Genomic DNA, 27,483 nt, shown 5'->3' with positions numbered 1-27,483 from the left:
AACAACAATCCCACCCCAGGCCCTCTCCCCACAACCCCACACTTTACCCCACTAACCCCTCTAACCTACACATCCCAGGACACTAAGGGGCAATTTAGCATAGCCAATCAACCTAACCCTTTGAACTGTGGGAGGAAACCGGAGCACCCGGAGGAAACCCACTCAGACGCGGGGAGAACGTGCAAACTTCACAGTGCATTAATGAACCAGATGTTTTTTTCTGACAATTTAGTAGATTCATGATTACCATCAATGATATTAGCATTTTATTTCTGGTTTACTTTTATTAATTGAATTTAAATTCCCCAAGTGCCATGGAGGAATTTGAATGCTGTATCTGGATCATTAGAACAAGATTCTGGACTGGTCTAGTGCCATAACCATGATGCAACCGTAGCCTTTGTCAGTGCACTTTTAGTCATTATAGTGTCAGGTGTTGGCTTTGATGGTGTTTGTGTCTATAACTCATTTTCAGCAATGAAACTTTACAGAAGTCAGCCATACTCCAGTTGAATCCTGCAGTGCTAGGAGCGTTTTCAGGAAAACCTTATCCATTTGGCATTGACCCTGTAAGTGACATTAAGCTCCTAACCTATATTCCTCCATAAAAGTCTTTCCATATTATTCTAGTCTAACATTACTCCTTTGATCCCTGAATTATTTCTTATTTTTTCTAAGCTCTAAGAATGCTCTCTTAATGCCCTTTCTCCCCCACCCCACAACCTCGCAGCCTTTAAATTAGGATTAACCTTTCATATAATTGTCACAAATGTAATGTCACATGACTAAAGTGTATTTGGACATTGTTGTACATTTATTATTATTTAGACAATTAACAGATATCTTATCCAAGGTACTCGGTGCTGTACCTCAATTATGCATTGTCCAATCTTGTGTTGGACAAATTCCAACACAAGAAATTAAATTGAAAGTTAGAGTATTCAGGGACTAGTTTCATGCACCTGGAACACTGTTTTTCCAGGAACACATCAGGAATCATCTGTAATGTATGGTACCTTATATTAATTCTCCTACCTTCTCTGCACAGATGCGTGGCCTGCTAAACTGTCCCCAGCATTTTTGTTTTCATGACATAACCTAAATCATTCTTTTAGCATCTTTTAAAACCTACCTTTGGTGTTCCCTAAACAGTGCCACTTTAGTGACCCCAACTGCTTTTGATTCTAGTAGTGTCTTGCAATTTAGATCTGACTTTTAAAAACTGCTACTTCCATCCATTTTTTAAATGTTTTCATCATCCAAATATTCCTTAAAGCCCAAAATTTAATGATGCTCTCAACACAGATGTTAAGCTTCATTGTTCTTTATTCTCAGATCTGGAACATTGCTGTAAACAAGCTAACATTCCTGAACTCCTACAAGATGAAGATGTCAGTCATCCTGGGGGTCATTCACATGCTTTTCGGAGTCATGCTAAGTTTATTGAACCATATGTAAGTATAGCGCCTTGGCTGCAACTTGTAAACAGCAGATAGAAAATAAAGTGATTACTTAGGAATCATATGCTTCACTTGTATCGCTCTGTCACCTTTAAAAATAACTTAAATTCTGGACTTTTCTGTGGTCCTTGCTTCTTTGTCAAAAGCATCTGAACTCATTCACATATAAAGACGTTGCTTACATCAATTAACACTTTAAAATTCAGGTCTATATAGCATGGTGTAAATCTTTCTATGCTGATATTAGAATTCTGTAAGTTAAAAGTGTTGTTACACACACTGGTGAAAAATGGTGGCAGGAGTATAGTTAAGATATTGCGGTAGAATTCTCCCAATCTTCTGGTGGAAGATCCATGGAAATGCTGGAATATCATCATTAAAGCCCATTTCACCAGGAATACCATTGATATTCCATCAAAGTTACAGTGAGAAATCAGGAGAACCTCTAGCCCAATTCTCACCTTTCGGTCTGTAAACATCAAAAAAAAATTTAAGATAATGATGAATTGCTATTTGATGAGAATCATTTCTGTTCAGAATACTTCATTTTGAAAGGGGAAATTGCTGAATTGCACAAAGGGCAACCAGCTTTCTTTTCATCTCTTGGACCTAGATCTAAATTGACGGCAGAACCACACACTGATGCCTAGCAAATTCCAAAGCAAATGAGTTAGCGCAGTTCAAATACGGGTTGGCATATCAAAATTGATCATAGGTTGTTAGTCTAACTCAGATAGATTACAGGGATGGCACAATTCCAAAACAAAATGTTCCACACTAACACGGATGCTTTACCAAGGGTGGAATTTTACAGTCCCCTCCACCCCCCCGCAGGAACTTTCAGTCACATTTTCAACTCATTTTCTGGCCCTGCTCCCACTACGATGGGGCCATAAAATTATACCCGAAAGGTTTAAGGCATTGGTGCGCTATCAATAAGGCGAAAGACTACCGATATGCCAATATAAGTGTAGGCTTTTATTCACAACAGAATCAGGAGCAGATCCCAACATATAACCAACCTGGACTGAACAAGGGGGAGGAGACAGCCACCTTTATACTAGGTGCTGAGGGGAGGACCCAAACTGGAAGGGGATGTGTCCAGGTATGACAAGCACACACAACGGTGGTCCATATAGGACAAAGGCACAACTGAGGTCCACCACAGGCATGTTGAGATAGAATGGAAGGAGCTTTACTTCATCTCCAAGATCTAAAACTCATTTGGGTAACTGTTGCGGGAAAATGTTTCACTCCCCAGCATTGACCTCTTTTATCTTGATTATCACACACATTCTCCAAGAGAAAATAATGTTGTTGTTATCACAGAGTTAAAACCTGTTGTGTACTTGTGGTGCATGGTTTCCACCTAGTGTTGATAAGGTAGATTTTTCAAAAGTTTCCTTTTACTTGTCTACCATTCCAGTAGAAGGACTCTGGCATCACATCCTGATTCTGTTTAATCACAGTTTGCTTTGTAATTAATTTGTTTAATTCATGTGCTGTGGTTCCACAATGAGCAATAATTAAGTCAGTAAACATTTATTTTACATACAAATGTTAATTCCATTTAATCCACATGCCTACACGATTTAGTGTTACATAAACAGCAACAGCACAGAGTCCTCAGAATTATTGTCAGATTGCTACTAATACAACCTTTATTCTATCTCTGAATGATTTGTATGAAGTGGAACTTCCACTTACCCCTCAATGATGGTGGAGCCATTGGTGGGACATACCTACGCCATAAATTTCAACTTTCCATTCCACCACACAGGAATTTCTCTCCCATTGTGATCAATATAGTCTTCATCAAACTGCAAATGTAAAGAGCAAGAAGATTGTGTCATATGGTACATTTACAGCTCATAGAAATAAGAGTAGATAGTGTAATAATGTCAACAAGGCCATTGAAGTTGGCCCTCTTGGAATATGAACTCCCTGATTGAGACCTACAGGTCCAGGTAGCGGGCGATCGAGGGGGTCATCCAACCCAACTGTCTGCCCCTCTACTGCGGCTATATTCGTGGCCGGGTGTCCATGGAAAGGGAGCATGCGGTATCTGAGGGCACCATTGATGCCTTCCGTGCCCGCTGGGCACCGCAGGGACTGGGGTGTATTATTGACCCCTTTAATCACATTGTAATTTGATGTTTTAAGTTTCCTTTCCGCTTTGTTTTTTGTTTCGGGTGGTTCCCCTCCTTTTAGGGAGCTGCCCCTTTTGAGTTGTCCTTAAGTTAAGTTGATTTTGTTTATTTGGTTAGACAACGAAAGATGTCCCTGATTGAGATCATTATTACTTATCCAATCAGGGACTCTTTTCTGTAGATGTAACTGGGAGTGTCAGGTCTCCTGGTACTCCAGATTCTGACACAGAATCTATAGCACCCTATGAACTATAAGCAGAGCTTGTAAATAAAAGCGAATCTGGTGACGGGATATCGGCCTCTGCTGACTTATTTCAGATAGTTGAGTAGAGCATTGACGACAGCACAAATGATAAAATAGAGACCATAATAAGCAAAAAAAACTGGATGCTGGAATCTGAAACAAGAACAGAAAATGCTGGGAAAACTCAGCAGGTCTGGCAGCATCTGCAGAGAAAGAAAATGTTTCAACTCCATTTGACTCTGTTCTTGTTTGAAATAGAGTGGGGGGTGGGGGGGGGTTGGATTCACTGACCTCCCCGTGGTGTGTTTCTTGCTGCGGAAGGTGGCATGAAGGTATGAAGATGATGCCCTGGGAGTCCTCCATCAGGCTGTAAGTGATAGGCGAGAGGTCTGCTGACAGGAAGAGGACACCCCCCATCCAGACCAAAGCAGCCTGGACAGAGGTCACAGCGGAGGTGAGCTGCCTCAGGAACATCCAGCAAGTCCGGTTTAAATGTTGCAAATGCCTCCATGACTTTCTGGAGAGAGTGTCACCATTCTTGAGATGGACATAACACAAAGGGTATTGACTCCATTGTGTGATTTTCTTGTGTGTTGCCAAAGTGTGCAAGATGGCATGATGCACATGTAGCACTCTGCATGGACTTTATGAAAGTGGCGGCAGGGTGGTGACAAGGTGGGGCTAGGGGAGGAGTTGAGGGGTTTGGAGTGCAACACATGTTATTTGACAAAGAACATTGAGAAAAGTGTGCTGCCAACAGAGTATATAATGGCTATAAATTTGAAGGCATAATTGTAACACAGCGTCATCACCATTACAGCTTATCTCTATAATTGCAGGAGAAAAGGATGCACCATGACAATGAGGGAGGGGACTGGTGTGGCAAACCTAACCACATTGACTAGAGTGGAGCTAGGCCATTGTTTAAGGTGAAATAGAGGAAAGGCTCCAGGGTGGTGAGATTGCAAAGAACCAAAGAGTACCATAAAATCATTGAATCCCTACAGTGCAGAAGGAGGCCATTCAGCCCATCGAGTCTGCACCAATTCTCAAAGTGCATTTTACTCAGACCCAGTCCCCACCTTATCCCCACAACCCTACACATTTACCATGGCCAATTCACCTAACCTGCACAGCATTTTTATTACTCCAGCAAACAGGTGTTAAGAGAGCTAGGGAGGGAAGGATACGGGATGCCTGACAAGCTTTCAGCAATGAAGCCTTGATGCTTTGGGACTTTGAATGCTTTGTGCATTGGGAAGGAAGGTGTGCCTATATATTGAATGGCTTCAAAAACGGAATCATATTGTTCAATGGTTCCAGTGTTTGCAATGAAGAAGCATGCCTCCGCACAATCACTTCAGAGGTTGAAGATGACCCCAACTCACCTCAGAGGGTCTGCACGCCTCAGCTGTGAGAGAAAAGCATACCGGTGAAAGCACATCACAGTTACATGACCAGATGCTGGAGACTGAGATGGAGCAAGACTTTGACACTCAAAAAAGGGCTGGAGTTGACCTTGAGGCTAAGTCCCAGGGTGATGGTGAGCCTCTGGAGTTGTCCATGGAGCAGCAGATGCTGGACATGCACTGTGGATGTCATGGAGGTGTGGCAGGGATTCCAGAGAGCTTGCATGTTCTGGCACTTTGGAGGAGTCCATCCAGGTCATGATTGCTATGACCACCTACTCTACAGAATACATGGCTTCCTCCATCGAGAGATTTTCATCTAGGGCCAAATCCAACAGATCACTGATACAATTGTGGGTATGTGTTCTGACCTGTACTCAATCACTTTGTCTCTCTGTTCTGGGCCCAGTGCAATGGCAAGACGGGAAAGGAGCCTGGAGTCAAATCTAGTTCCTGGTTTCTGTCAGGAAAGCAAGCAGAGCCAAATGGACTTCATGCCGGAGGGTGATCAGCAGCTAATTCTATGGGGACGGGGAGGGCATGGGGGGTGGGGGGGGGGGGTGACGCTTCTGATGGGTCAGCCTCTCCTCCTCCCTTTTGCTGATGCTCAAATACCTTTGAGTGCCATGTCAACAGATGGCCATCCAGCCACTGTGCACTCCCACCATGTTGGGAGCCTCACAGACTCTGGCTGCCAGAGGACCGCCGCCAAAGCAATCCCAGACCAGGAGCATAAAGTTAGACCTGTCTCCAGCACAGCTGGCAATAAGAGGGGAACATCAGGGCCCAGCACCCAGGAAAGAATAAAAAAGGCAATATTAAGCACACTTGGGGGTGCATATGGATGGCCTTGATTATTTTTAAGATTTACATATTTCATGAGACGTTGGGTACATAAGTGATTGCTGTTTTCCAAATCATATCTTATTAATATATGGATAGGAAATCAAATGATTATCTTATTTCACACAGAACCAATGAATTCTTATTGTGCGGAAGGAGGCCATTTGGTCCATCATGTCTGCGCCAGCTCTTCAAGCGAGCATCATGATGTAGTGCCAGGGGCAATGTCAAAGGGTTGGGGCTGCATGGGGACTATGACCGGGGTTGGTGGGGGGAGGGGGGGGGGGGCAGTGGTGGGTGATGCAGTGGGTCTATAGTGGGGGGAGTCACGCAGGAGTGGATCATGTCGGTGTTCTTGATGGGGGCCAAGTCAGGGTCTTGATAGTGGATCTGTCGGAGGCTAGGCAAGGGGTACCATCGGGAGACCCCAATGCCCCAGTGCCAGTGGCCCATGTCAGGGATGAGGTGGGGGGAATATGTCACTGATGAGGGCAGGGGGGGATTGATGTCCATGGGATGAGGAAGGGGGTCTCTCAGTGTACTGTGAGATTGGGGCACTCTTGTGCAACAGCACCCGAGCGTACAGAAGTTGGTCCATGTTTAGGCCCCTCCCCCCTCTCCCCAATACCAGTGCGAAAATCCCAATTCTCCGAAAAGGTGTCTGCGTGTAGGAGGATTCCGGTGCGGAGCGTGCCTGAGAGACTGCGCAAATCGCTCCAGTATTCTCACCGTTATAACACTTTAAAATTTTTGGGAGAATTCTTCCCCATGCTTTCACATCAGGCATGTTTCGTGGGCTTATTATAGCATCAGGAATGTATGATTGCAGCCAATTGAGCTGTCAGCTAGTTTAAACAGCCTTTAATTAATAACTTCATAATGACAGGCAAGCTGCTGATTTCAGAGCCTGCTGGCCTACCATATTACTGTGGGCAGGCATGATCACACTGGATAATGTGCTTCCATGGGACTCTGAGTTCTCCTTTCGCAACGTAGAATTCAGCCTTGAGATGTCATGGAGAGTTATGTGTTGTGAGGTGGAAACATTATTCAATTTGATAGCTTGGAGTTTCAACTAAGATCCAAGGAGATCCAAGGCAAAGTAGTAATGTTAGCAGAGGTTTATGAGTGGTGCCTTCACTGGTAAAATATAATAGTTTTTGTTAGAAAAACCAAAGGAAACTAAGAATTGATTGAAAGCACATTTTCATTGTCCTCATGAAGGTCATTGAAGGGATCAAGATTCAGCCATTTTACAGAGTACACTGGAGGCAGTGAGAACATGTTCTCAATAAAAAAAATAAAAATGAGTCATCTGCAAAACAAAACAGGGTTGAATGATAAGGTTCAGTGATCATGAAACCTGTGAGATAACAGGCAAAAGATTCAAAGGATAATCTACCAACCACAACTGATAGTGTGACTTGAGAAAATAATTCAGATAGCTTTATTAAGCTCGAGGCTTTAAGATAGCTTTGGTGGGGGAAACCCAGGAAATAGTAATTTTCTTTTTTAGAAATACATAGTTCCAGCCAAGAACTGATGATCCATCAAAATGTTCATTAGCAAAACTGCAGAGTTGCAGGAAATAATTAGTAATTATCACCAGTGTGGTGGTTGTCCTGGAACCATACCACTCTTTGTGAATTATGAATTGACCTAGAATTTTCATAATGGTGAACCATTTGAGAATTAACAGCAGATTTCAGGAACCTGGAATTCCTCAGGATCACATAAACTGGAGATTTCAAGGTAAGGCTGCCTACCATGAGGCAAACACAGTAAGAAGTTTAACAACACCAGGTTAAAGTCCAACAGGTTTATTTGGTAGCAAAAGCCACACAAGCTTTCGAAGCTCTCGAAGCTTTCGAAGCTTTCGGAGCTCCGAATGCTTATGGTATTTGCTACTAAATAAACCTGTTGGACTTTAACCTGGTGTTGTTAAACTTCTTACTGTGTTTACCCCAGTCCAACGCCGGCATCTCCACATCATGACTACCATGAGGCAAGCAGACACAAGCACCATTGCAGTTGTCTACCCACTGAAGCCCATTGAAATGTTTGTGTTCATCCACCCATCTATTTATTTTCATTATTGTGGAAGAAATTACGGACTAGAAACAAACAAGAAATTGTTCACAAAGGGCCTGATTTTACCATTTTCATTCTAAGTGCTGAATCTGGGTGCAATTCAGATCCGACTTGGAAATCTGCTTTCAGGTGCCCCCATACGCACTCAGCCTGAAAAGAATATCGCGGGTCCCATTTGTGCTGTGGGCGGGGCTTAACGTGCCCGAAACGATTGGAGCTCTGAACTGCGCATGCGCAGTTAGAAAAAAATTTGAAAAAGTGTGCCCATGTCAGATCGCTCCCGGGCCGCAGAAAGTGGAGAAAGCGGCCCAGGAGCGAAAAGCGGCAGCGATGGTCCCCACAGACATCACTGTCCCCCTTATCCACCCACACCCCCGCTACCCAGACCGATCACGAGCCCCTGCCCCTTTCCCCCACACCGATCACCCACAGAGTGGCAGCAGACCCCCCCCCCAGAGATACATCTGGTCCCCCCCACCAATGAGTGATCACCCCACCCCCCCACCAGAGATACATCTTACCCGCCTTCCTCCTCCCCTCCCCAGAGAATGATCTGGCCTCACTCCTCCGCCCCCCCCCCCCCCAACTCCCGAGAACATTCTGGCCTCACTCCCCTTCCTCCCCCCTCAACCAGAGAATGATTTGATCCGCCTCCCTCTTCCCCCACCACCGATCTGAGTCAGAGAGCCGTTGGAAGCGCTGAATTCACCTCTTCAGCAGCTCGAGCGCCCGATTCAGACTTTTATTCAGTATGTTCATTTTGGCGCGATTCCCATTAGCTGATGATACAAGGTCTAGGGGGGGGACAGATTTAGAATTTTGGGTAAGAGATGCGAGGAGAATGTAAAGAAGAACTTTCTAATGCAGCAAATGATAATGACCTGGAACTCTCTACCCATGAGGGTGGTAGAAGTGGAAACAATCAATGATTTCACAAGGAAATTGGATTGGAAATTGGAAACATGATGGAAGTAAACTTCCAGGGCTACAGGGACCAAAGGGGGCAGTAGGACTAACTGAATTGCTCTGCAAGGAATCACCATTTACTCAACCTCCTTAATGCCATTAATGGCTCTAGGACAATTCAAGGCAGCAGAGACAGGACAACTCAAAAGCAGCAGAAGCAGGATAGAGTCTTCTATTGATGCAGCAGTCAATGCAGGGCAAGAATCTCTTTAAAAATGATGCCAGCACCTACCATCCTTCATTTTCACTGCAGATCCAAGATTGGGTGCCCCCGTCAGCACTCTGTTCCAATATTAGGACATTAGTACTTTTCTTTTTGGTGGCACAGGCATTGAGCAACATTTGGGTGACGCTTAGAAAGGAAAATCTGGTGGCGAGGAGCTGAACAGTGTGACTTTTTCTTTCACTGTAAATCATGGAAGGGAGAATATCCAGAGGCTTCTGCAAAGAACTTGCAATCTTCCACCATATTTTCTTCTCTGCACTCTGCCTTTGCAAAGCCTAATGCCCAGGTGGTAACATTGAAATTCTGCCCCTCAGTTTGGAGATGAATTGTTTTATTGTTTATTCATTCTGAAATATAATTTTAAAAGTATAGATTTTTACAGCTTTCCATTAACTGTAATGACAAGTGCCGCTTCATAAGCATTCTCCGCGCACAGTAACAGAATAATGATTTTATAATAAAATGGATTATTCTGGCTAATTCAAACTTGCTCACTTGAGAATTTGTGCACTTACTTTCAGTTACTTTAAAGAATTTAACAACATTTTCCTGGAGTTTATCCCAGAGGTCATTTTCCTGATTGCTCTGTTTGGCTACTTGGTTTTCTTGATCATCTTCAAGTGGTGCATTTTCACTGTGATGGAGTCGGAAATCGCACCCAGCATCCTTGTTCACTTTATCAACATGTTAATGTTTAACTACAGCGGGCCAGCAATGACACCTTTCTACTGTAAGCAGGTGAGAAGTCTAAACTCTAAGATTCTAAGCAGGCAAGTGCGGCTTTTTGGTTTCCTGTTTGTTTAGAAAATTGCTGTCACTGACTTATTAAAGTAATTTTGGACATTTTAATGACCTCAGTCATTCTTAGCAATATTGTTATTAACAATTTAGGAGGTAGTTGAAAATGTTAAAATAATAGCAGACTTTCTGATTTCACCAATAATTATAAGCAATGAGTGTTCAATGTGAGAATTGAAATAATGTCACACAATCTGATCACACGACTGACTACATAGCCATTAATTTTACAGTAATTGCAGAAACTTCAATCTGAATACTAAAATAATGTCACACGTTCATATAATGCTAGTAATTATTGTAAATATTAATTGACATTCCATGGATTTGCAGCCAGAAAGTCATAATCAAGTGTTGTCTTCAGGCAATGTGGAATTGGAGGGAATGGAATAATTGCACCACAAAGTGCAAATGTGGTTCAATTCCTATTTATAAGTTATACATTATATCCTGATTTTATACAAAAATGTTTTTAGCGCTTTTTTGTTATAACTGTAATCAACCTCCTCTGGCATTGCACACATAGTCAAGAACAAGCATAGCATTGAGGTCCAAGTTAAGTATTTCAAGACCTTAATGAATATAGGAATATAAACACTTGTGGACAACTTTAGTAAGCACAATGTGTTGAATTTTTGCTGAGTTGGAGGGATCTGTAGGCCTTCAAAAATGGCAGCTGAGACCCAATTCCTGGATTCCTGACCTCATTTCCAATGTTTCTGATTTTCACCAGGGTCTTTTATGAGTGCAGGCCGATTCAGGTCCTGAGCCTCTACCCTGCATTCCTCAACTTTCTGGCTTTATTGCAGGATTAAACATGTCCTCTGCAATTTTCATGGATGGAGCCCATTCACCCACAGTTATAGAACCAATGAATCCCACAGTAGTATGTGTTAAAAAGAAGCTTAATAAGAAGCTTTCTACTTTCTTAAAAGATAACTTTTTTTTACTACGGGCCAATAAGTGGCAATCATCTAGACCTTTAAAAGTATCAAAAGCAGAAACTGTAAGCACTTGAACCCTCTTTATCTTGTATAAATAAACATTGTGCAATAGTCAGCATAGATCAGAGAGCCAGAGTTATCAATCAAGCAATGCTTTCCCTGGGCTCATGGGCTCAGGTGTTTCAACAGGCTAATGGATTCCTGACCTCTCAGCAAAGCTTCATAATGCTCTGCCATTCATTTGAGTACTTTAACACCATGGCATGGGGGCATGAGGTGATTTGGGGGTGGCTGAGGGGCAGAACTTGGAATGGGGGCACGAGGGGCCGTAGGTAATGTGTGAGGGCATAAGGTGGAATGAATGGGGCATGGGGAGTATGTGGGGTAAGGTGATGTGGGGAGTGAGGAATAGAGGGCCTTATTTTTCCCATTATAACTGGACCAAATCCCACAGCTCTGAGAAACCATTTGGCTGCCTCTGGACTCTTGTCTGGGTCAAAAGGCCCTACTGCAGCCCACACCCACACCGCCACAATGAAAATCATGTCTTTCAAGGGACTTTCTCCTGAGATGGGTGGACCAAGCAGGAAATTTCCCAGCTGCCACTACCTGCTTTGAGGATGGTCATTAAAGAATTTTATTATTTGTTCATGGCGTAGGATGTGGGTGTTGCTGGAAAAGACTGTGTTTATTGCTCATTCCTAATGCCCTTGGCGAGCTGTCTACTTGAACTCCTGCAGTCTGTGTGGTGTGGGTACACTCATACTGCTATTAGATAAAGGCTGAAATCTTACCACCGTTCATGACAGCAGGATTTTCCCATCCCGCCGCAGTGACTTCACTGCAGGTAGAATGTGGACAGCAGGTAAGATCGCACCCAAAGAATTCCAGGATTTTAGCCCAATGTTGACGAAGTAACAGCAATATATTTCCAAGCCAGGATGGAGGGGAGCTTTCATGTGCCTGTTGTCCTTGTTCTCCGAGATGATAGATGTACTGAGTTTGGAAGATAGTATCAGAGCTAAGAGGTGATTAGAATTAGACATGTATATGAGGAGAAATTAGAACTATGAGAAAGACAGAGAAAATATGATATAGTGTCATCTAGAGCTGCGTCAACCCCTGAATAACATTGCAAGAAAGGGTATGATTCAACACTTCGGATTAGTAAGAAATCTGGTTTGCACACAATGAGTGTGATCTCGCCACGCTCCCGCTGCAGCGAAGTTGGAGAGTTTGGCGGCCAGTCAAATCTCCGTTCACTGCGGCAGGTTGGGAAAATCCCACCGGCATGAACGGTGATGAGATTTCAACAACGTTGTTTACCACTATTAATTCTAACAGCTCCACAGGAATTCCAAAACACAGACAAGAGAGAAAGGGACGGGTGATATAATGTTAGTCCAGACACCCAAGGTAATGCTCTGGGGATCCAGGTCCAAATCCTACCACACCAGATAGTGAAATTTGAATTCATTAAGAATAATGATGACCATGAAACCATTGAAAATTCTCATTGAAAACCCATTGGGTCAGTATCTGCTATCCTTACCTGGTCTGGCCTATGTGTGACTTCATGTCCACAGCAATATAGTTGACTCTTAAATATCCTCTGAAATGGCCAAGCAAATCACTGAGTTCAAAGACAGTTAGCATTGGGCAATAAATGCTGGCCAGTGGCATCCATATCCCATGAATGAATTTTAAAAATCTGCCTGCGGATATATGCTTAAAAAAGGATCACAGGAAGTTCTGTAGCCATTCTTAGCAAAATTAAACTGGAGTGATATGTATGGATCTATTGTTTTCTATTGCGGCATGGTAGCACAGTGGTTAGCACTGCTGCTTCACAGCTCCAGGGTCCTGGGTTCGATTCCTGGCTCGGGTCACTGTCTGTGTGGAGTTTGCACATTCTCCTTGTGTCCGCGTGGGTTTCCTCCGGGTGCTCCGGTTTCCTCCCACAGTCCAAAGATGTGCGGGTTAGGTTGATTCGCCAGGTTAAAAATTGCCCCTGAGATGCGTAGATTAGCGGGTAAATATGTGGGGGTAGGGCCTGGGTGCGATTGTGGTCGGTGCAGACTCGATGGACCGAATGGCCTCCTTCTGCACTGTAGGGTTTCTATGTTTATTTCTGTGATAACCTTTATTGTGTATCCTAGAAGTTTTTTAAAAAAAATATTTTCCCCTGCCAGAGGAGTGTCCAAACATTTTTGGTTCTCATTGCTCTGCTCGCAGTTCCATGGATGCTATTTATTAAGCCCTATCTGCTGTACAGTGACCAGCAAAGAACAAAGCATGAGGTAAGAACATGTCTGACTGATTACCACTTTTTGTTTTGAAACTAAAAGTTACTTTTGGTGATATTAGCAGATGAATGCTTAATGTGTTGAAATGACCTTCCTCTGTCTGGTCTTTAACACAAGCATTGAGTGTTTATTTTAAACTGATGAATCGTCCAAGTCACTAGCATAATAACTGTGTTTAATTAGCCTGTCCTTATAGAGAATGTAAGAACTAGGAGCAAGAGTGGGCCATTTGGCCCCTCGAGCCTGCTCCGCCATTCAATAAGATCATGGCTGATCTTTTCATGGACTCAGCTCCACTTACCCGCCCGCTCACCATAACCCTTAGCTCCTTTACTGTTCAAAAATCTATCTATCCTTGCCTTAAAAACATTCATCAAGGTAGCCTCAACTGCTTCATTGTGCAGGGAATTCCACCCTTTTGGGTGAGGAAGTTCCCCCTCAACTCAGTCCCAAATCTGCTCCCCCTTATTTTGAGGCTATACCCCCTAGTTCTGGTTTCACCTGCCAGTGGAAACAACCTCCTGCTTCTAACTTATCTGTTCCCTTCATAATTTTATATGTTTCTATAAGATCCCCCTCATTCTTCTAAGTTCCAAGCTACAAGATCAAATTGCTTCAAGTAGGCAGATCCTCAAGTATCCTGATTGTCTGATTGTCAGCTCCTGCATATCATTGAGAGATGGAAGACATGAAATCAGAAGCACAAATGAACTCTGAATTTCTTAATCACAGCAATTGTTGGTGTCTCAAGGGCCGAAACATGCTTTTGTAATTTTGTTCGGGAATAGATGTTCATACTTATAAATTTATGTTATTCCACAAGATAATAGGGTTCAAAGATATTTATTACCATTCAGGGGAGAATTAAGCATTCAATGATTATTACTTAAAATAATTATTACACATATACAATAATTATTAATATTTATGTACTGTATCTGCAAAGGGCTAGACTTACAGTACAAGGTGCTGGAGAATTTACCAGGTCACAAGTATCAAGGCTGGAGTTTAAAAGGCTGACCAAGCCTTGTTGAATTCTGAATTATCTATTCTAACGCCTCTTAATTTATGCCTTTCTTTCACACTGGGAAACTGCATGTTTCAATATATAATCTAATCCAAGTAATTCGTCTTCAGTTTTAACAAGGATAACTCCACAATCCTTTACTTTTCTGTGCTGCCAATCAAGTCATTTAATTAGAGACAGTTCCAATGGTTCAATATTTCGGCTTTCACTTGTCAAAATTCCTCAGTAATGTTACTGGAGGAGTGGGCCATCCTAATTACAAATGGATGGTACCATTAACCTGTCAACTACATCATAGTTGCATGCCCTTAAAAAATGTATCCAGCTATCACATCTAACCAAGGAAATCTGTTTTGCCTCTGCTGAGCCTTACCAACCTTATTAGTCACTGCTTGTTCTGTGTCTTTACCGTAACTTGCTATCAGTTAAAGCCTACTGACTGGACCTCCTTTTCATTTAATCTATCCTTCAGAAATTTATTTAACAAGCAAAAGCTTACAATTGAGAATTAACTGTTTATTTACACTTGTAACATTACCAAAAAAAAAGTAACTTTAAAAAGTCAGATGTGAGTCATAGACAAAGGCCAAATCTTGGATCTCAATATTGAACAACTGAGATGTACTGCTGCTCTTCATGAAAAATAACAGCCATGATCTTATTGAGTGGTGGAGCAGGCTCGAGGGGCCAAATGACCTACTCCTGCTCCTAGTTCTTAAGTTCTTACAAATTAACAGCCTTGCCTTCTGCAATTGCCACTGTCCCCCAGCATAACTCGTTCCCGACCATCATTTCAAACCAAAGAGCAAGGAACTGAATCAAGCTAAAGATGCATTCCTGCCCCTCAGCAGAACTTCTAGGATCACACCACAAACCTACAATGAAAAGGGCCATTGTGTCACCCACCCTAGCTCCACCCCTCTACCACCTGTCCTTGGCCATCCTTCCACATTGAGCACTTATATCTGGAAGGAACACCTCAACGCACACTAACCTATGCCCTGCAGCGAGCAGAATTGTAATCACAAGCACCCACTCCCCACCCCGCCCTTCTCCAATGAAGAGTACATAGGATTTCAGAGCCAAGTGCCCTGTGGCCCTAAAATATAAGTAAAGTTCTGCAGATGCTGCAAATCTGAAATGAAAATAGAAATTGCTGAATAAGCCCAGCAAGTTCAGCATCTGTGGAGAGAGAAAAACAGAGTTAACAGTTTGAGTCTGAGATTTAACAGCATTTTCTGCTCTTATGCTCGGTGGCCCTTGCACCTAAGCATTGCTGGTGTAATTGGAACCCACCATCTTAGCCAGGCAGTCCACCTTCCCTCGGAATCGCACCCCCCCCCTCCAATTTTGTGATAGATCAAAGTCGTAGCTGACATTGGAACCCAAAAACACTCCTGAGAGATTACAGGAGCTGACAGTAATTTCTGAATTCTGAATGCATTGATACAACTGAGTCATCTTATTTTATTGATTAATTTGGATTTACTCATTATTACATTATTTTATCCTAATGCAGCCTTGTGGGTAAATGTACAAATTGTTAATGAATTTGAATGGTTCACCTTCCAAGGTACCCCTGTGTGACAGCTCAAAAGTTTCTATCCTCCAGTCTGAACACACTGAGGCAGAAATTAATGGAGGAAGAGACAAGGGCCACTGGGAGGAAGAAAAGGTAAATGATCGTGGAAGGGTAAGATAGTGATACAGATCAATAGTAAGTTTATTAGCAGTTACTAAGCATTATTGGATACTCACAGTATAGATGTTTCTGTGAAAAGCTTGGACTTTAGTCAATCGTGTGGTAACACACACAGTAAGCCCACTTTCTAAATAATCTTTTCTGCATCTAAGACCACTATCCAACATAGTACCTTATTCTTAAAATGTTAATTTACCCAATGTGCAACTATATCATTAACTCCCAAAAAGTGACACACATGTAACAGTAAAGTTATAAAATTCTACAAGTATTCCATATTAATTTATTGGGGTTGTAAAGTGCTAGCTGCATTGCTCGTGTTCTAATATGAATGCATATTTGTTACATTTAACTCAACAGTTCAGCTTTGGCGACACCTTTGTACAACAGGCTATCCATACTATTGAGTACTGCCTGGGCTGTGTGTCAAACACCGCTTCATACCTTCGCTTATGGGCCTTAAGCTTGGCTCATGCTGGTGAGTATTAATAGCATAAGTTTTCCATTACCTAATGGAATGATGCACTTTCAGAGACTTCATTAGTGAACAAAAAGGGATTTATTAACACGTCATGCAGAACAGCAACATATTAATTCTAAAATACCTCTGCCAAAGAGACCTCCTCCCCCTGGGGTGATACCCCACTCATGAGTCCCGATTGGCCAACCAGGCCAGGTGACCCTTACTCTGCTGTGTTGCCCTTAAAGGGATGATCACCTTACTCTTTCCCCTTAATCTTCTTATAATCTTCAATAACTAATTTACTCAGTGCTAACTGCTAACTGAACGTTACGTACATGAGTTAGACAATTATAAATCGAGGGCGGAATTTTCCCGTCCAGCCCACCACGGGAATCATAGCAGGCAGCACATGGACCATGCAAAGTTCCATTGACCTCCGCAGGATTTTCCGGCTTTGGGGCGAGTATGGCCAGAAAATCCTGCAATGGGCCTTTGAGGGGTTTCCTGACCCTTGTCAAGTGACACAACTCAGTTGTCTGGGATGCTTCCCCAGGATTGACATTGATTGTGATAACAGGTCCATGTGTTTACAAATGATCCATCCCTCCATGTCCACTTGGTACGAAAGGGGTCTGCTCTTAGAGACAATAATTCCGTGGATCCAACTTGATCCTGAAGTTTCTCACATATACAGCTAAATGTCCATGTTGTACTATGTGAGTTGTGACTTGCTTTCTGATTATTTGGTGTGCCCAGTCCTCCATGGAGGAGTCAAATGGGTCTATTAGCCCAGGGAAAGATATTCTGGTGAGTATATATTTTTTTCTCAGGCTTCAATTAATATAGGCTACTTGCAGGTGTCAGGCTAGGGGTAGTAACAGGGTAATTTATCCTCATCGACAGATGTAATTATACACTTTCAGAGACATGAGGGCGATTCTCCCAAAGTGTTGAATTGGTGGGAAAACTGTTCTAGATTACGACTGTTTTTTCAGTTCAGCTTCTCACTCGAATCTCCCAACTCTGGGCACTGCAGAGGTCCCAATCGTGAATATAATTAAAAACCCAGGGGGCGGGGTCTATTCGCGCCGGAGTCTGACAGTTCTGGAACTCTGCGCATGCGCAGTGGCCCCAATCTGTCAGACTCCCCGTTTGCTGGCCAGCTCGATCGCTGGCCAGCCTGGGACCCCCCGCAGTGCTGCCCCTCCAGCCCCTCCCATGGCCTGATCGCGGCCCCCACAACAATTCCCGGGCCAGCCCTGACCCCCCACTGTTCCGGAGCGCTCCGATGTCCAACCCCCCACACCCAGCAGTGGCGATCCCACCACCCCATCAGACCCCACCCCCCTGCTGACACCCCCTGGGGTCAGACCCCCCCCCCCCCCAAGGAGGTAGGCCAGATCCCGGCAGACCATCCCCCTCAGCCCGCCCCAATCGCTGCCCTCCCTCCATCCCAGACCAATCCCAATGCAGAATGGCAGTGGGACCCCCATCCCCACTGATTGCCCCGAGGCCCCGCCCACAATAGGACCCGCCCCTTGGCACTACCTGATGCCTGGTGGGCAGTACCAAGGTGCCCCATGGGCATGGGCACTTTGCCCCTTGGGCAGTGCCAGGGGGAACAGCCTGGTACTGCCAGGGTTCCCATGCCCAGGGGCACCACCCCCCACCGCCTGGCCCCCTGGGGGGCCCCGATTGCCCCACTTTCATTCTGGCGGGGTCTCCCACTAGTTCCCCGAATGTAGGAAACTATTCTAAACCCCGCTGGAATGAAGTACTCCTGGAGGGGTGGGAGATTCAATCATGACCTGAAAGTTCCTGATAATGACATTTAAAATACATTTAAATTACATTAAAAAAAGATTCAAATCACTTACCTGTCTTCCCGCCAGTTTCCAGTGTGGCCTGATTTCCGACTGTTCTCTGGCTCTGGGAGATGCACATGCATTCCCAGCGCATGCGCAAATCCCGGAACAAGGCCGGCGACGCACATCTCCCACCCCGACCCGCCAGAAAAGCTGCGAGTCAGGATGGGAGAATCGCCCCCATAATTAGTGAACAAAAAAGGCATTCAAGACAAATTGTTCAAAAATATTTATTTACAGGATGTTGCTGCCACTGGCTAGGCCAACATTTATTGCCCATCCCTATTTGCTCCAAAGGTGATGACGTCTTCTTGAACAGCTGCAGTCCCTGAGGTGTAGGCACATCCACAGTCCTGTTAGGGAGGGAATCCCAGGATTTTGACCCAGCAACATTGAAGGAACGGCAATATATTTCCAAATCAGGCTGGTGAGTGACTTGGAGGGAAACCTCCAGGTGGCAGTGTTCACAGGTGTCTAGTACCCTTGTCCTTCTAGATAGTAGTGGTTGTCTAAGGAACCTTGGTGAGTTCCTGAAGTGGAGATGCCGGCGTTGGACTGGGGTAAACACAGTAAGAAGTTTAACAACACCAGGTTAAAGTCCAACAGGTTTATTTGGTAGCAAAAGCCACACAAGCTTTCGGAGCTGCAAGCCCCTTCTTCAGGTGAGTGGGAATTCTGTTCACAAACAGAGCATATAAAGACACAAACTCAATTTACATGAATAATGGTTGGAATGCGAATACTTACAACTAATACTTACAACTAATCAAGTCTTTAAGAAACAAAACAACAAGAATGGGCTTGCAGCTCCGAAAGCTTGTGTAGCTTTTGCTACCAAATAAACCTGTTGGACTTTAACCTGGTGTTGTTAAACTTCTTACTGAGTTCCTGAAGTGCCGCTTATAGATGGTACATGCTGCTGCTACTGTGCGCCAATGGTGGGAGGCTTGAGTGTTTGTGGAAGGAATAGCAAGCAAGTGGGCTGCTTTGTTCTGGATGTTGTTAAGTTTCTTGACTGTTGTTGGAGCTGCATTAATCGAGGCAAGTGGAGCGTATGCATCACACTCTTGACTTGCACCTTGTAGATGGTGGACAGGCTTTGGGGAGCCAGACAGTGAGTCACTCGCCATAGGGCTCCTAGCCTTTGGGTAGAGCCTGTATAGCAATAGCATGTTTGCAGCTAATTCTAAAATGCCTCTGCCTAGGAAATGCCTGCCCCTGGGGTAAGGTCCCAGTCTGAGTCCCGATAGGTCACCCAGGCCAAGTGACCCTTACTCTGCCGTGTTGCCCTTAAAGGGACAATCACCACACATTGATAACATCTTAATAGCCAGTTGTTGGAAATCTGAGTGATTCTGATGTGCTGATGGATGTCAGGGCTGAGAAATGAAACATTTTTATTTTGTAGGATCCAGTGCCAGCATCAAGCTCATTTGAGTCAAGAGAACAAAATCAGAAAATTGCCACCCGTACACTGTCCCTAATTGCGGGAGAGAACATAATTTAAGAAGTCAGTCCTAACTTAGAGCAAGTTTTGAATGCAAAATGATGCAAAATACAACAGCGTTAACAATTTATCTGCATTATTCATAAGAATAAGATGCAGGAAATGGGAAGTAGGCAACAATTGCCATTGATGCTTATTTACATAAATTCTCACAAGCATTTGAAGGAAAATAAACTTGCTGCCAAACACTGAGTGAAATTCCAAATTTAGAAGACAACTCCCTACTGGACTGATACAGTATTTGTTTTCCCATATCATCTGTGCAGCCTTCTGCATAAAATGCTCATTTGCACTATGGACTTGCACAAACAAAAAATGTTAGAAATAAACTAAATTCTGCAAAGTTCAGATTCATAGAACCATCTCCAGAGGCCTCTTTCAGGTATAAGTGCCCAAATGCAGCCATACCACTTAAACTACTGAAGTCTGAGTGACCAGTGCTAGAGGCAGGAGAAATTGACTTTCCGTAGAGTGAGGACATAGAATCCATAAAACCACAGAATCCCGACAGTGCAGAAGGAGGCTGTTCAGCTCACTGCGTCTGCACTCCTCTCCGAAAGAGCATTTAACCCAGGCCTACCCTTTGCCCTATCCCCATAACCCTGTGCATTTACCATAGCTAATCCACCTACCCTACACATCTTTGGAACCTAAGGAGCAATTTAAAATGGCTAATCTCCCAAACCTACATATCTTTGGATTCTAATGAGCAATTTAGCATGACCAATCCACCTAACCCGGTAAAACTGTGGGAGGAAACCGGAACACCCGGAGGAAACTCGCGCAGAAATGGGGAGAATATGCAAACTCCACACAGACAGTCACCCAAGGTCAGAATCAAACCTGAGTCCCTGGCACTGTGAGGCAGCAATGCTAACAACTGTACCACCATGCTGCCCGGGACATAGCTGCGATCTGTCCCTGCTGAAGGTCTTGGAAACACCAGCACTCGCCAGCTGGCTCAGGATGTGCTAGGTTTCCTTCCAAAGAATAATTTCCCTTCACCAAATGGTAACATTTGAAAAAGTGGCCATCTTGAACCTCCCTGATGAAGGATTTTGGAGCCACTTGTTAATTGGTGTCTGGGCCGAAATGCTGCCAAGGCCCCAAACAGGTTGCTGGAGACCAGGTGTATTTACACCAATTATACATTAAGCCTAAGGACAGTCTGGAAGCTGTAAATAACATTGTAAAAATGTAAGGACTCCTCATCCCACTTCCAACCTTACATCTGTGACATCATTGTGGTTAATGAATTTTCCAAACCCCACAAGGCCCTAAGACCATAGGATGTAGGAGCAGGAGTAAACCATTCAGCCCATTGGATCTGCACTGCCATTCAATGATCATGACTGATCTGATATGATAATCCTCAACTCCACTTTCTCGCCTTATCCCCATAATCCTTGATTCCCTTACTGATTAAAAATATGTTTTAAAAACAAATGCCATACCAAAAACATCGACACAGGCCTGGTCCCGCCAAAGTTTATGGTCATTTTGGTAGATTCCTCCCAAACATATGGTAAAAATTCACCAAACAACCACAATCTGGAAGCTGTAAATAACATTGTAAGAATATAAGGACTCCTCACCCCACTTCCAACTTTACATCTGTGACATCATTGTGGTTAATGAATTTTCCAAACCCCACAAGGCCATGGGGTTGAACTCTCTGTCAAGGGAAACAGGTTCCTCCTGACTACTCTATCTCGACCCATCACAATTTTGTACACCTCAATCATGTCATCCCTCAGCCTTCTCTGTTCCAAGCAAAGCAACCCCAACCTCTCCAATCTCTCCTCTAAGCTACAATTCTCTAGTGCTGGCAACATTCTAGACAATCCTCTCTGTACTCTCGTCAGAGCAATTATGTCCTTCCGGTAATGTGGTGACCAGAACTGCACACAATACTCCAATTGTAGCCTCAACAGTGTCTTATACAGTTCCGTCATGATATCCCTACTTTTGTATTCTGTACCTCTGCCAATGAAGGAGGGCATTCAATTTGCCTTCTTTCCAACCTTATTTACCTGTACTGCTACCTTTAGGGACCTGTGCACTTGCACACCAAGATCTCTCACTTCATCTACCCCTCTCAGCATATTCCCATTTATTGTATATTCCCTTTTACTGTTTGACCTCCCCAAATGCATTATCTAATTGTTTGGCATTTCCTTCATACCCTATTTAAACAACGAAACCACATTTGCATGCCTCAGTCCTCTAGCACCTCACCTGTGTCTATTGGAAAATAGTCCTCAAAACATCTGCTATTTCCTCCCTGACCTCCTTCAACATTCTAACTCCTCTAACACTTCCTCGCTCATTATGATTATTTTATCCAATATTTCACATCGCTCTTCTTGGATTACTATATCCGCATCATCATCCCTGTTCTAACTCACTGCAAACCAGGAGTATAATGGAAAACTCTCCACTTGCCTGGATGAGTGCAGCTCCATCAACACTCTAGAAGCTTGTCACCATCCAGGACAAAGCATCCCACTTGACTGCCACCCCTTCCACAAACATTCAATCCCTCCACCGCAGATGAACAATGGCAGCCTGTATATAAGACGCACTGCAGAACTCATCAAGGTTCCTTTGGCAACACCTTTCTAACAAACGACCACTATCATCTAGAAGGACAAAGGCAGCAGATACATGCGAACACCACGACCTGGAGATAGCCCTCCAAGTCACTCACCACCCTGACTTGGAAATCTATTGCTATTCCCTCACTGTCGCCAGGTCAAAATCCTGGAATTCCCTTCCTAATGGCACTGTGGATGTACCTACACCTCAGGGACTGCAGCAGTTCAAAAAGACAATTCACCATCACTTTCTGAAGGGCAACAAGGGATGGACAATAAATATTGGCCTAGCCAGCAACGTCCACATCCCATAAATGAATTTTTAAAATACCAATTTCAAGATATGTCTGCCATTTTATGACGTTTCACCATGGCTCAACCATTCATATTGTCCCACAATATAGAACCATAAAAGGGAAACTAAATGACTCAATAACTTTTGGGAGTTCCTAAAAATGAAGTAAAACCAGAAAATGACCATTTTATGGGATCAAACAGGGAGGGAATGCTGGTCGGCTTAAGCTTACTTAGAAGGACTTCAATTAACATTATGACCAAAATTCTCTGGCCGTTCACGTTGGCAGGATTCTCTGGTCCCATCAGCGGCACACCCCCTGTTGTGGATTTCCTGGCAGCATGGGGTGACTTCAATGGGAAATCCCACCAGCGAACGGTGCGCCGCTGAAAAAAAACGCTGAGGAGGGGGCGGGGGATGGTCAGAGAATCTCACCCTACGTTTCTTTCCCCTGATTTGTTTTAATTGAAACCAGATTTCCATTCCCAAGTTCATACTATTTACCACAGGCAAAATCAGATGCCAAATTTTCAACATTGTGGAAGTTTAACATTATGAAAATCACGATCGAAATAGTTGCCAAAAGGTTTGGTGCTCAAAAAGTATGCATCTGGTTCAGACATCTTTCACACACAAACCTCAAAGAAGTTGGAGATGGCAACAAGGGAAGATTTAACCTTCATTTTTGTAAATTCATTAATTGCAATGAGTGTTTCTGAGGATTGGAAATTGATTAACGTAACTTCCATTATTTAAGAGGTATACCTAAATATGGAAGACAGGTAATTAAATACACAGCAGACAGAATCAGTTACCGAATGCAGCCCACGTAGCTGGGGATTGTCATAAATCAAATGTCAATGCAATCAAATAGATATTCCCACTCAATATGAATTGCTATGGAAACTGCAAAAATCCTTGAAAATCCAGTGAACAGACAACTTAATTATTAATTCCATATGTCGACCCATCCTTAGTACAATCTGGCGGCTTGTGATTGGAGCTATACAGATAACAGCTTTAAGGACTTTTGTTAACTCAAGGCCTGAAATCTCATTCAATGTAAGAGAAGATTTTATATTACATTGCTAGTGCAAAGTGCCCTGATGCAGAAATGCAGTGGCTGCTTGAAATGCATCCTCCAGCTTATTAAAATTATCATGCAGCTTTGTCCTTGTGTCGTGAAAGACTCATTAAATGGGAACTTCACCAAATTAAAGCCGACTTCAAGATTAGGAAACTTGTGCCTCCTATTTCCCGACATCCTAAAGGTGGCATGCACAGGCCAGGTTGTTCAGTCTTTTGGATGTGAGGTGAGATTTTGTCTTAGTCTAGCTCAGTGGCACAGAGAAGGGGAGCAGCAGAAGCTGGATCATCCAGTAGTGGCAAGGAAGGGGAGGGGAGATGGTGATGGTGATCGGGTTTTCAAATGCTGTATCAAGTTGAGCTGGTAAGAAGGTGGTGGTAGTTAGGTCCTGAAACAACAGTACAGCAAGTCATGTTGCGGGGGAGGGATTTGGTGGTAAGAGGTGTCCAAAATGAGCCAGGCTCCGGCCTATAGGGTGCATTATTGTTGCAAACGTTTTGTCCTGTGTGACCAAGGGATGCAGCTATAACATACATGGCAGATTGACAGTCCAAGAGGGGATATCAAGCTTGAAGCAAAGTCAGTCCAACTGGAAGCAGAGCAGGTCAATGGTCTCCAAAGGAAGGTCAAGAGATACAGATAGTTGAACAAGGATTATGGAGGGAGGCTCCAAAATGATGCAGATAGGCTGAGGGGGGAAATGTCAAGGGTGAGAAATGGAAGGTCAAAAGCTTTGGGTCAAGGGTAATGGTTCAATGCTCAAGGATTATTGGGGGAAGGAGCAGGGTAATGTTGGAAGGTTAAGGGAGATGGGAAGAAGCTTGAGGGTGACTGAGGGAGGGTGGACGTGGACAACCTGGATTTGCAGAGTCACTGTGTGCATGTCCATCAACATGGCTGCTAAGAAAGTTTAAAATTGCAGGAAATCAGGTTCTTGTGGATGAAGGTCACTGTGGGATGAGCGGAGTTCTGGATGTAGCCCATAGCAGGGTCACACATTCCCATCAGTCAACTGCAGCTGCTCTAGGAATGAAGGGCACATAAACAGAGGTGTTCATATCTATGCCAGTCTTCTTCACACAGTTCACTTTGTGAATTTACAATGAGTCTCAAACAATCAATAATTTGCAGTCTCGGGAGGTGGAGGAGAAGATTTGTCAGAGCAGAGCCACGACTGACCAATAACATAGACCACAATGCCATCAGCCAGCACATGCCAGAGTCATTGCCTCGCTCAAGGAACTGGATGGACTCTTCAACCATCCACGCAATGTTCCATGTAGTGCCTGACACCTCCGCCAGATTTTCCCCAACATTTCTCTGTATCTCCAGCAGGCTTAGTGTGACCAAGACCAAAGGCCTGGGATTCAGCATTCACCTGATCCCCAACAGTCCTCCCACTGTCAGGGACGTATGCGCACACAGCCTCCCTCAGTTTTTGGAATGTGTCCTTATGGTGATCACCAGCATATGCTCTTGATTCTATACTCAAACCCTTTGAAACCCACATGGGTATAACTGGGCTGGTGAAGGCTGAGGCAGAAGCAAATGATGATGCCTCCTCTGGGTGCTCTTGGACTGGAGTCGACAGTTTCCATTATGGACTTGGACTTCCTTTGGCTATGGTGATGATCTGCAATGGAGAACAACAAGAAAGACTTTAAGGAGAAGCTCATTCTATCAGGAAACTACAGTTTCACACATATCTCAACATCAGGTTGGATACATTCCCACTCTGCTTGGCTGGCTAATCCAGACTCGCTGTTTGTAACAGACATGCCACCCTGCTCACCTGCAATCTTCATGGAGTTCTCATCAAAAGGCTTTAATACTTCGAGGTCAGCCACACCACCTCCAGTCTTGGCTCTCCCCCTGCATTGAAGATTTCCTTCTCCTGCATGACAAAGTGGAGACATAGTGGCGTGTCAGGAAGCACCTAACTCCCTTGCTCCCATGCCACATATTAGCCACACATTCTCACTGGTATCTAATTGCCTTATCACAATTGCACAACTATCAGACTATCTGGCTTCTTGTGCCATGTGTTCCTGAATATGGCTATACATTTCCCAGCCTGACATCTCTCCCGACTTGCAAAGTTCTCTCGCTTGATATCCCCCATGAGAGGCCCTTTGATGCAATGCCACATTGCTCGTTACCTGGCTGATTGGAGGAAGCTGTTTATCTTTTTATGGCACTGCATCCAAGTTCTTGGCTGGACCTCATGGCTGCTCACCTTCTCTGCAATATCTGTCTAGGCCATTGTGGTCAAATGGAAGGATCTCTTATTGTCATCCCTGAGGAGGAACATCTCCTGCCATTCCCAAACGGCCTGAAAAGAACCTGCAAGGAGGCATCACCGAATTGTGAGACTGCTCTTTGTGTGTATGCAGACGTGTTATTGCAAGAGAAGGAGGGGATGCAAGAGGATGAATTGCCAGATGAAAGGGGGAAAGTGATGGGGGATCATCGATGAAAGGTGTCGAGAGGGCTGGAAGGTGTAAATGGTGATTGGAGGCTGTGAGTCCCAAAGAGAAAAAAAAATCTTAAAAGCCCTGCAGGCTGAGGATTGATATTAAATCTTGGCACCAGTTCTCCCTGCCATCAGAGACTGGATGTTTGCGGAAATGAACCTTTTATAGCTCATCCCAACTTGAAATTGAGTCTGTTGATGGCAGGCACATATACTTCCTGCCTGTTTCTGTCACGTAATGGCACACTGAGCGTATGCCTGCTGCACCCACTTACGATTTTTATCTTAATTGCATGCGTCCTGACACATGAGCAGAATTGGCACTCACTTCCGGTCCCACCGCTGGGAAGTGCACTTTTCCAATTAAATTCCGCCCTACAATAATTAGACTGACTCAAGAAATGCTGGTAGGATCAAAAGGTTTGTGGCTGCCTTACACCTTACACCAATTAGATAATCTAGGCCAGTACTCAAGAAATCAGTGTGCATTGATGACACTAGATGACACTGACGTGCATAGAAACCACTAACCAACCTATTCTTTTTCCAGAACTTTCTGAGGTGTTGTGGCACATGGTCCTACACAATGGCTTCACAGCAAATAAAGGTTTAAGCTCTGTTGGGCTCACAATCACCTTTGCTGCTTTTGCTGTTCTCAGTGTGGCCATTCTACTGGTCATGGAAGGTCTTTCTGCATTTCTACATGCCCTGCGTCTACACTGGTGGGTACATAAGAACAAATGCAAGCTGTGAAAAGTTATTAAAAGGGATCTGGCCGAGAAAATAAGTTGCATGTTGCCCCTATTATTTTAAATAATTTTAGTGCAGTATGTAATTTTTGTAAACTGATTAAATAACAACAATAATCTGATTTTATTATTGCAGCAAATAAATTTCTATTTCAGTAATTCATCCCTACCAATTAATTGGAAGAAAGATTGAATCACTTTATTGGGATACATGGAGAAATAATTGTAATGTTAGGCAATCAATTAATATGTTTGATTCTCAAATATTTAATTTATATTAA

The 27,483-nt window shown here is 43.8% G+C and overlaps 1 protein-coding gene across 1 annotated transcript in view; it reads left to right on the top strand.

Moving 5' to 3' along the window:
- Positions 1 to 27,206, top strand: part of LOC144480757 (V-type proton ATPase 116 kDa subunit a 1-like) — a 121,503-nt gene extending 94,297 nt beyond the window's left edge. Inside the window, exons 13-18 of the mRNA XM_078200337.1 lie at positions 476 to 569; positions 1,336 to 1,454; positions 9,911 to 10,127; positions 13,324 to 13,431; positions 16,527 to 16,644; positions 27,004 to 27,206. Of these exons, the coding sequence (XP_078056463.1) occupies positions 476 to 569; positions 1,336 to 1,454; positions 9,911 to 10,127; positions 13,324 to 13,431; positions 16,527 to 16,644; positions 27,004 to 27,206 (859 nt within the window). The remainder of the gene's footprint in view (positions 1 to 475; positions 570 to 1,335; positions 1,455 to 9,910; positions 10,128 to 13,323; positions 13,432 to 16,526; positions 16,645 to 27,003) is intronic.
- The last annotated feature ends 277 nt before the right edge of the window (positions 27,207 to 27,483 follow it).

Source organism: Mustelus asterias, chromosome 2, assembly GCF_964213995.1.
Source record: "Mustelus asterias chromosome 2, sMusAst1.hap1.1, whole genome shotgun sequence".
Taxonomy (NCBI): Eukaryota; Metazoa; Chordata; class Chondrichthyes; order Carcharhiniformes; family Triakidae; genus Mustelus; species Mustelus asterias.
This window is presented reverse-complemented; position numbering and strand designations above follow the sequence as displayed.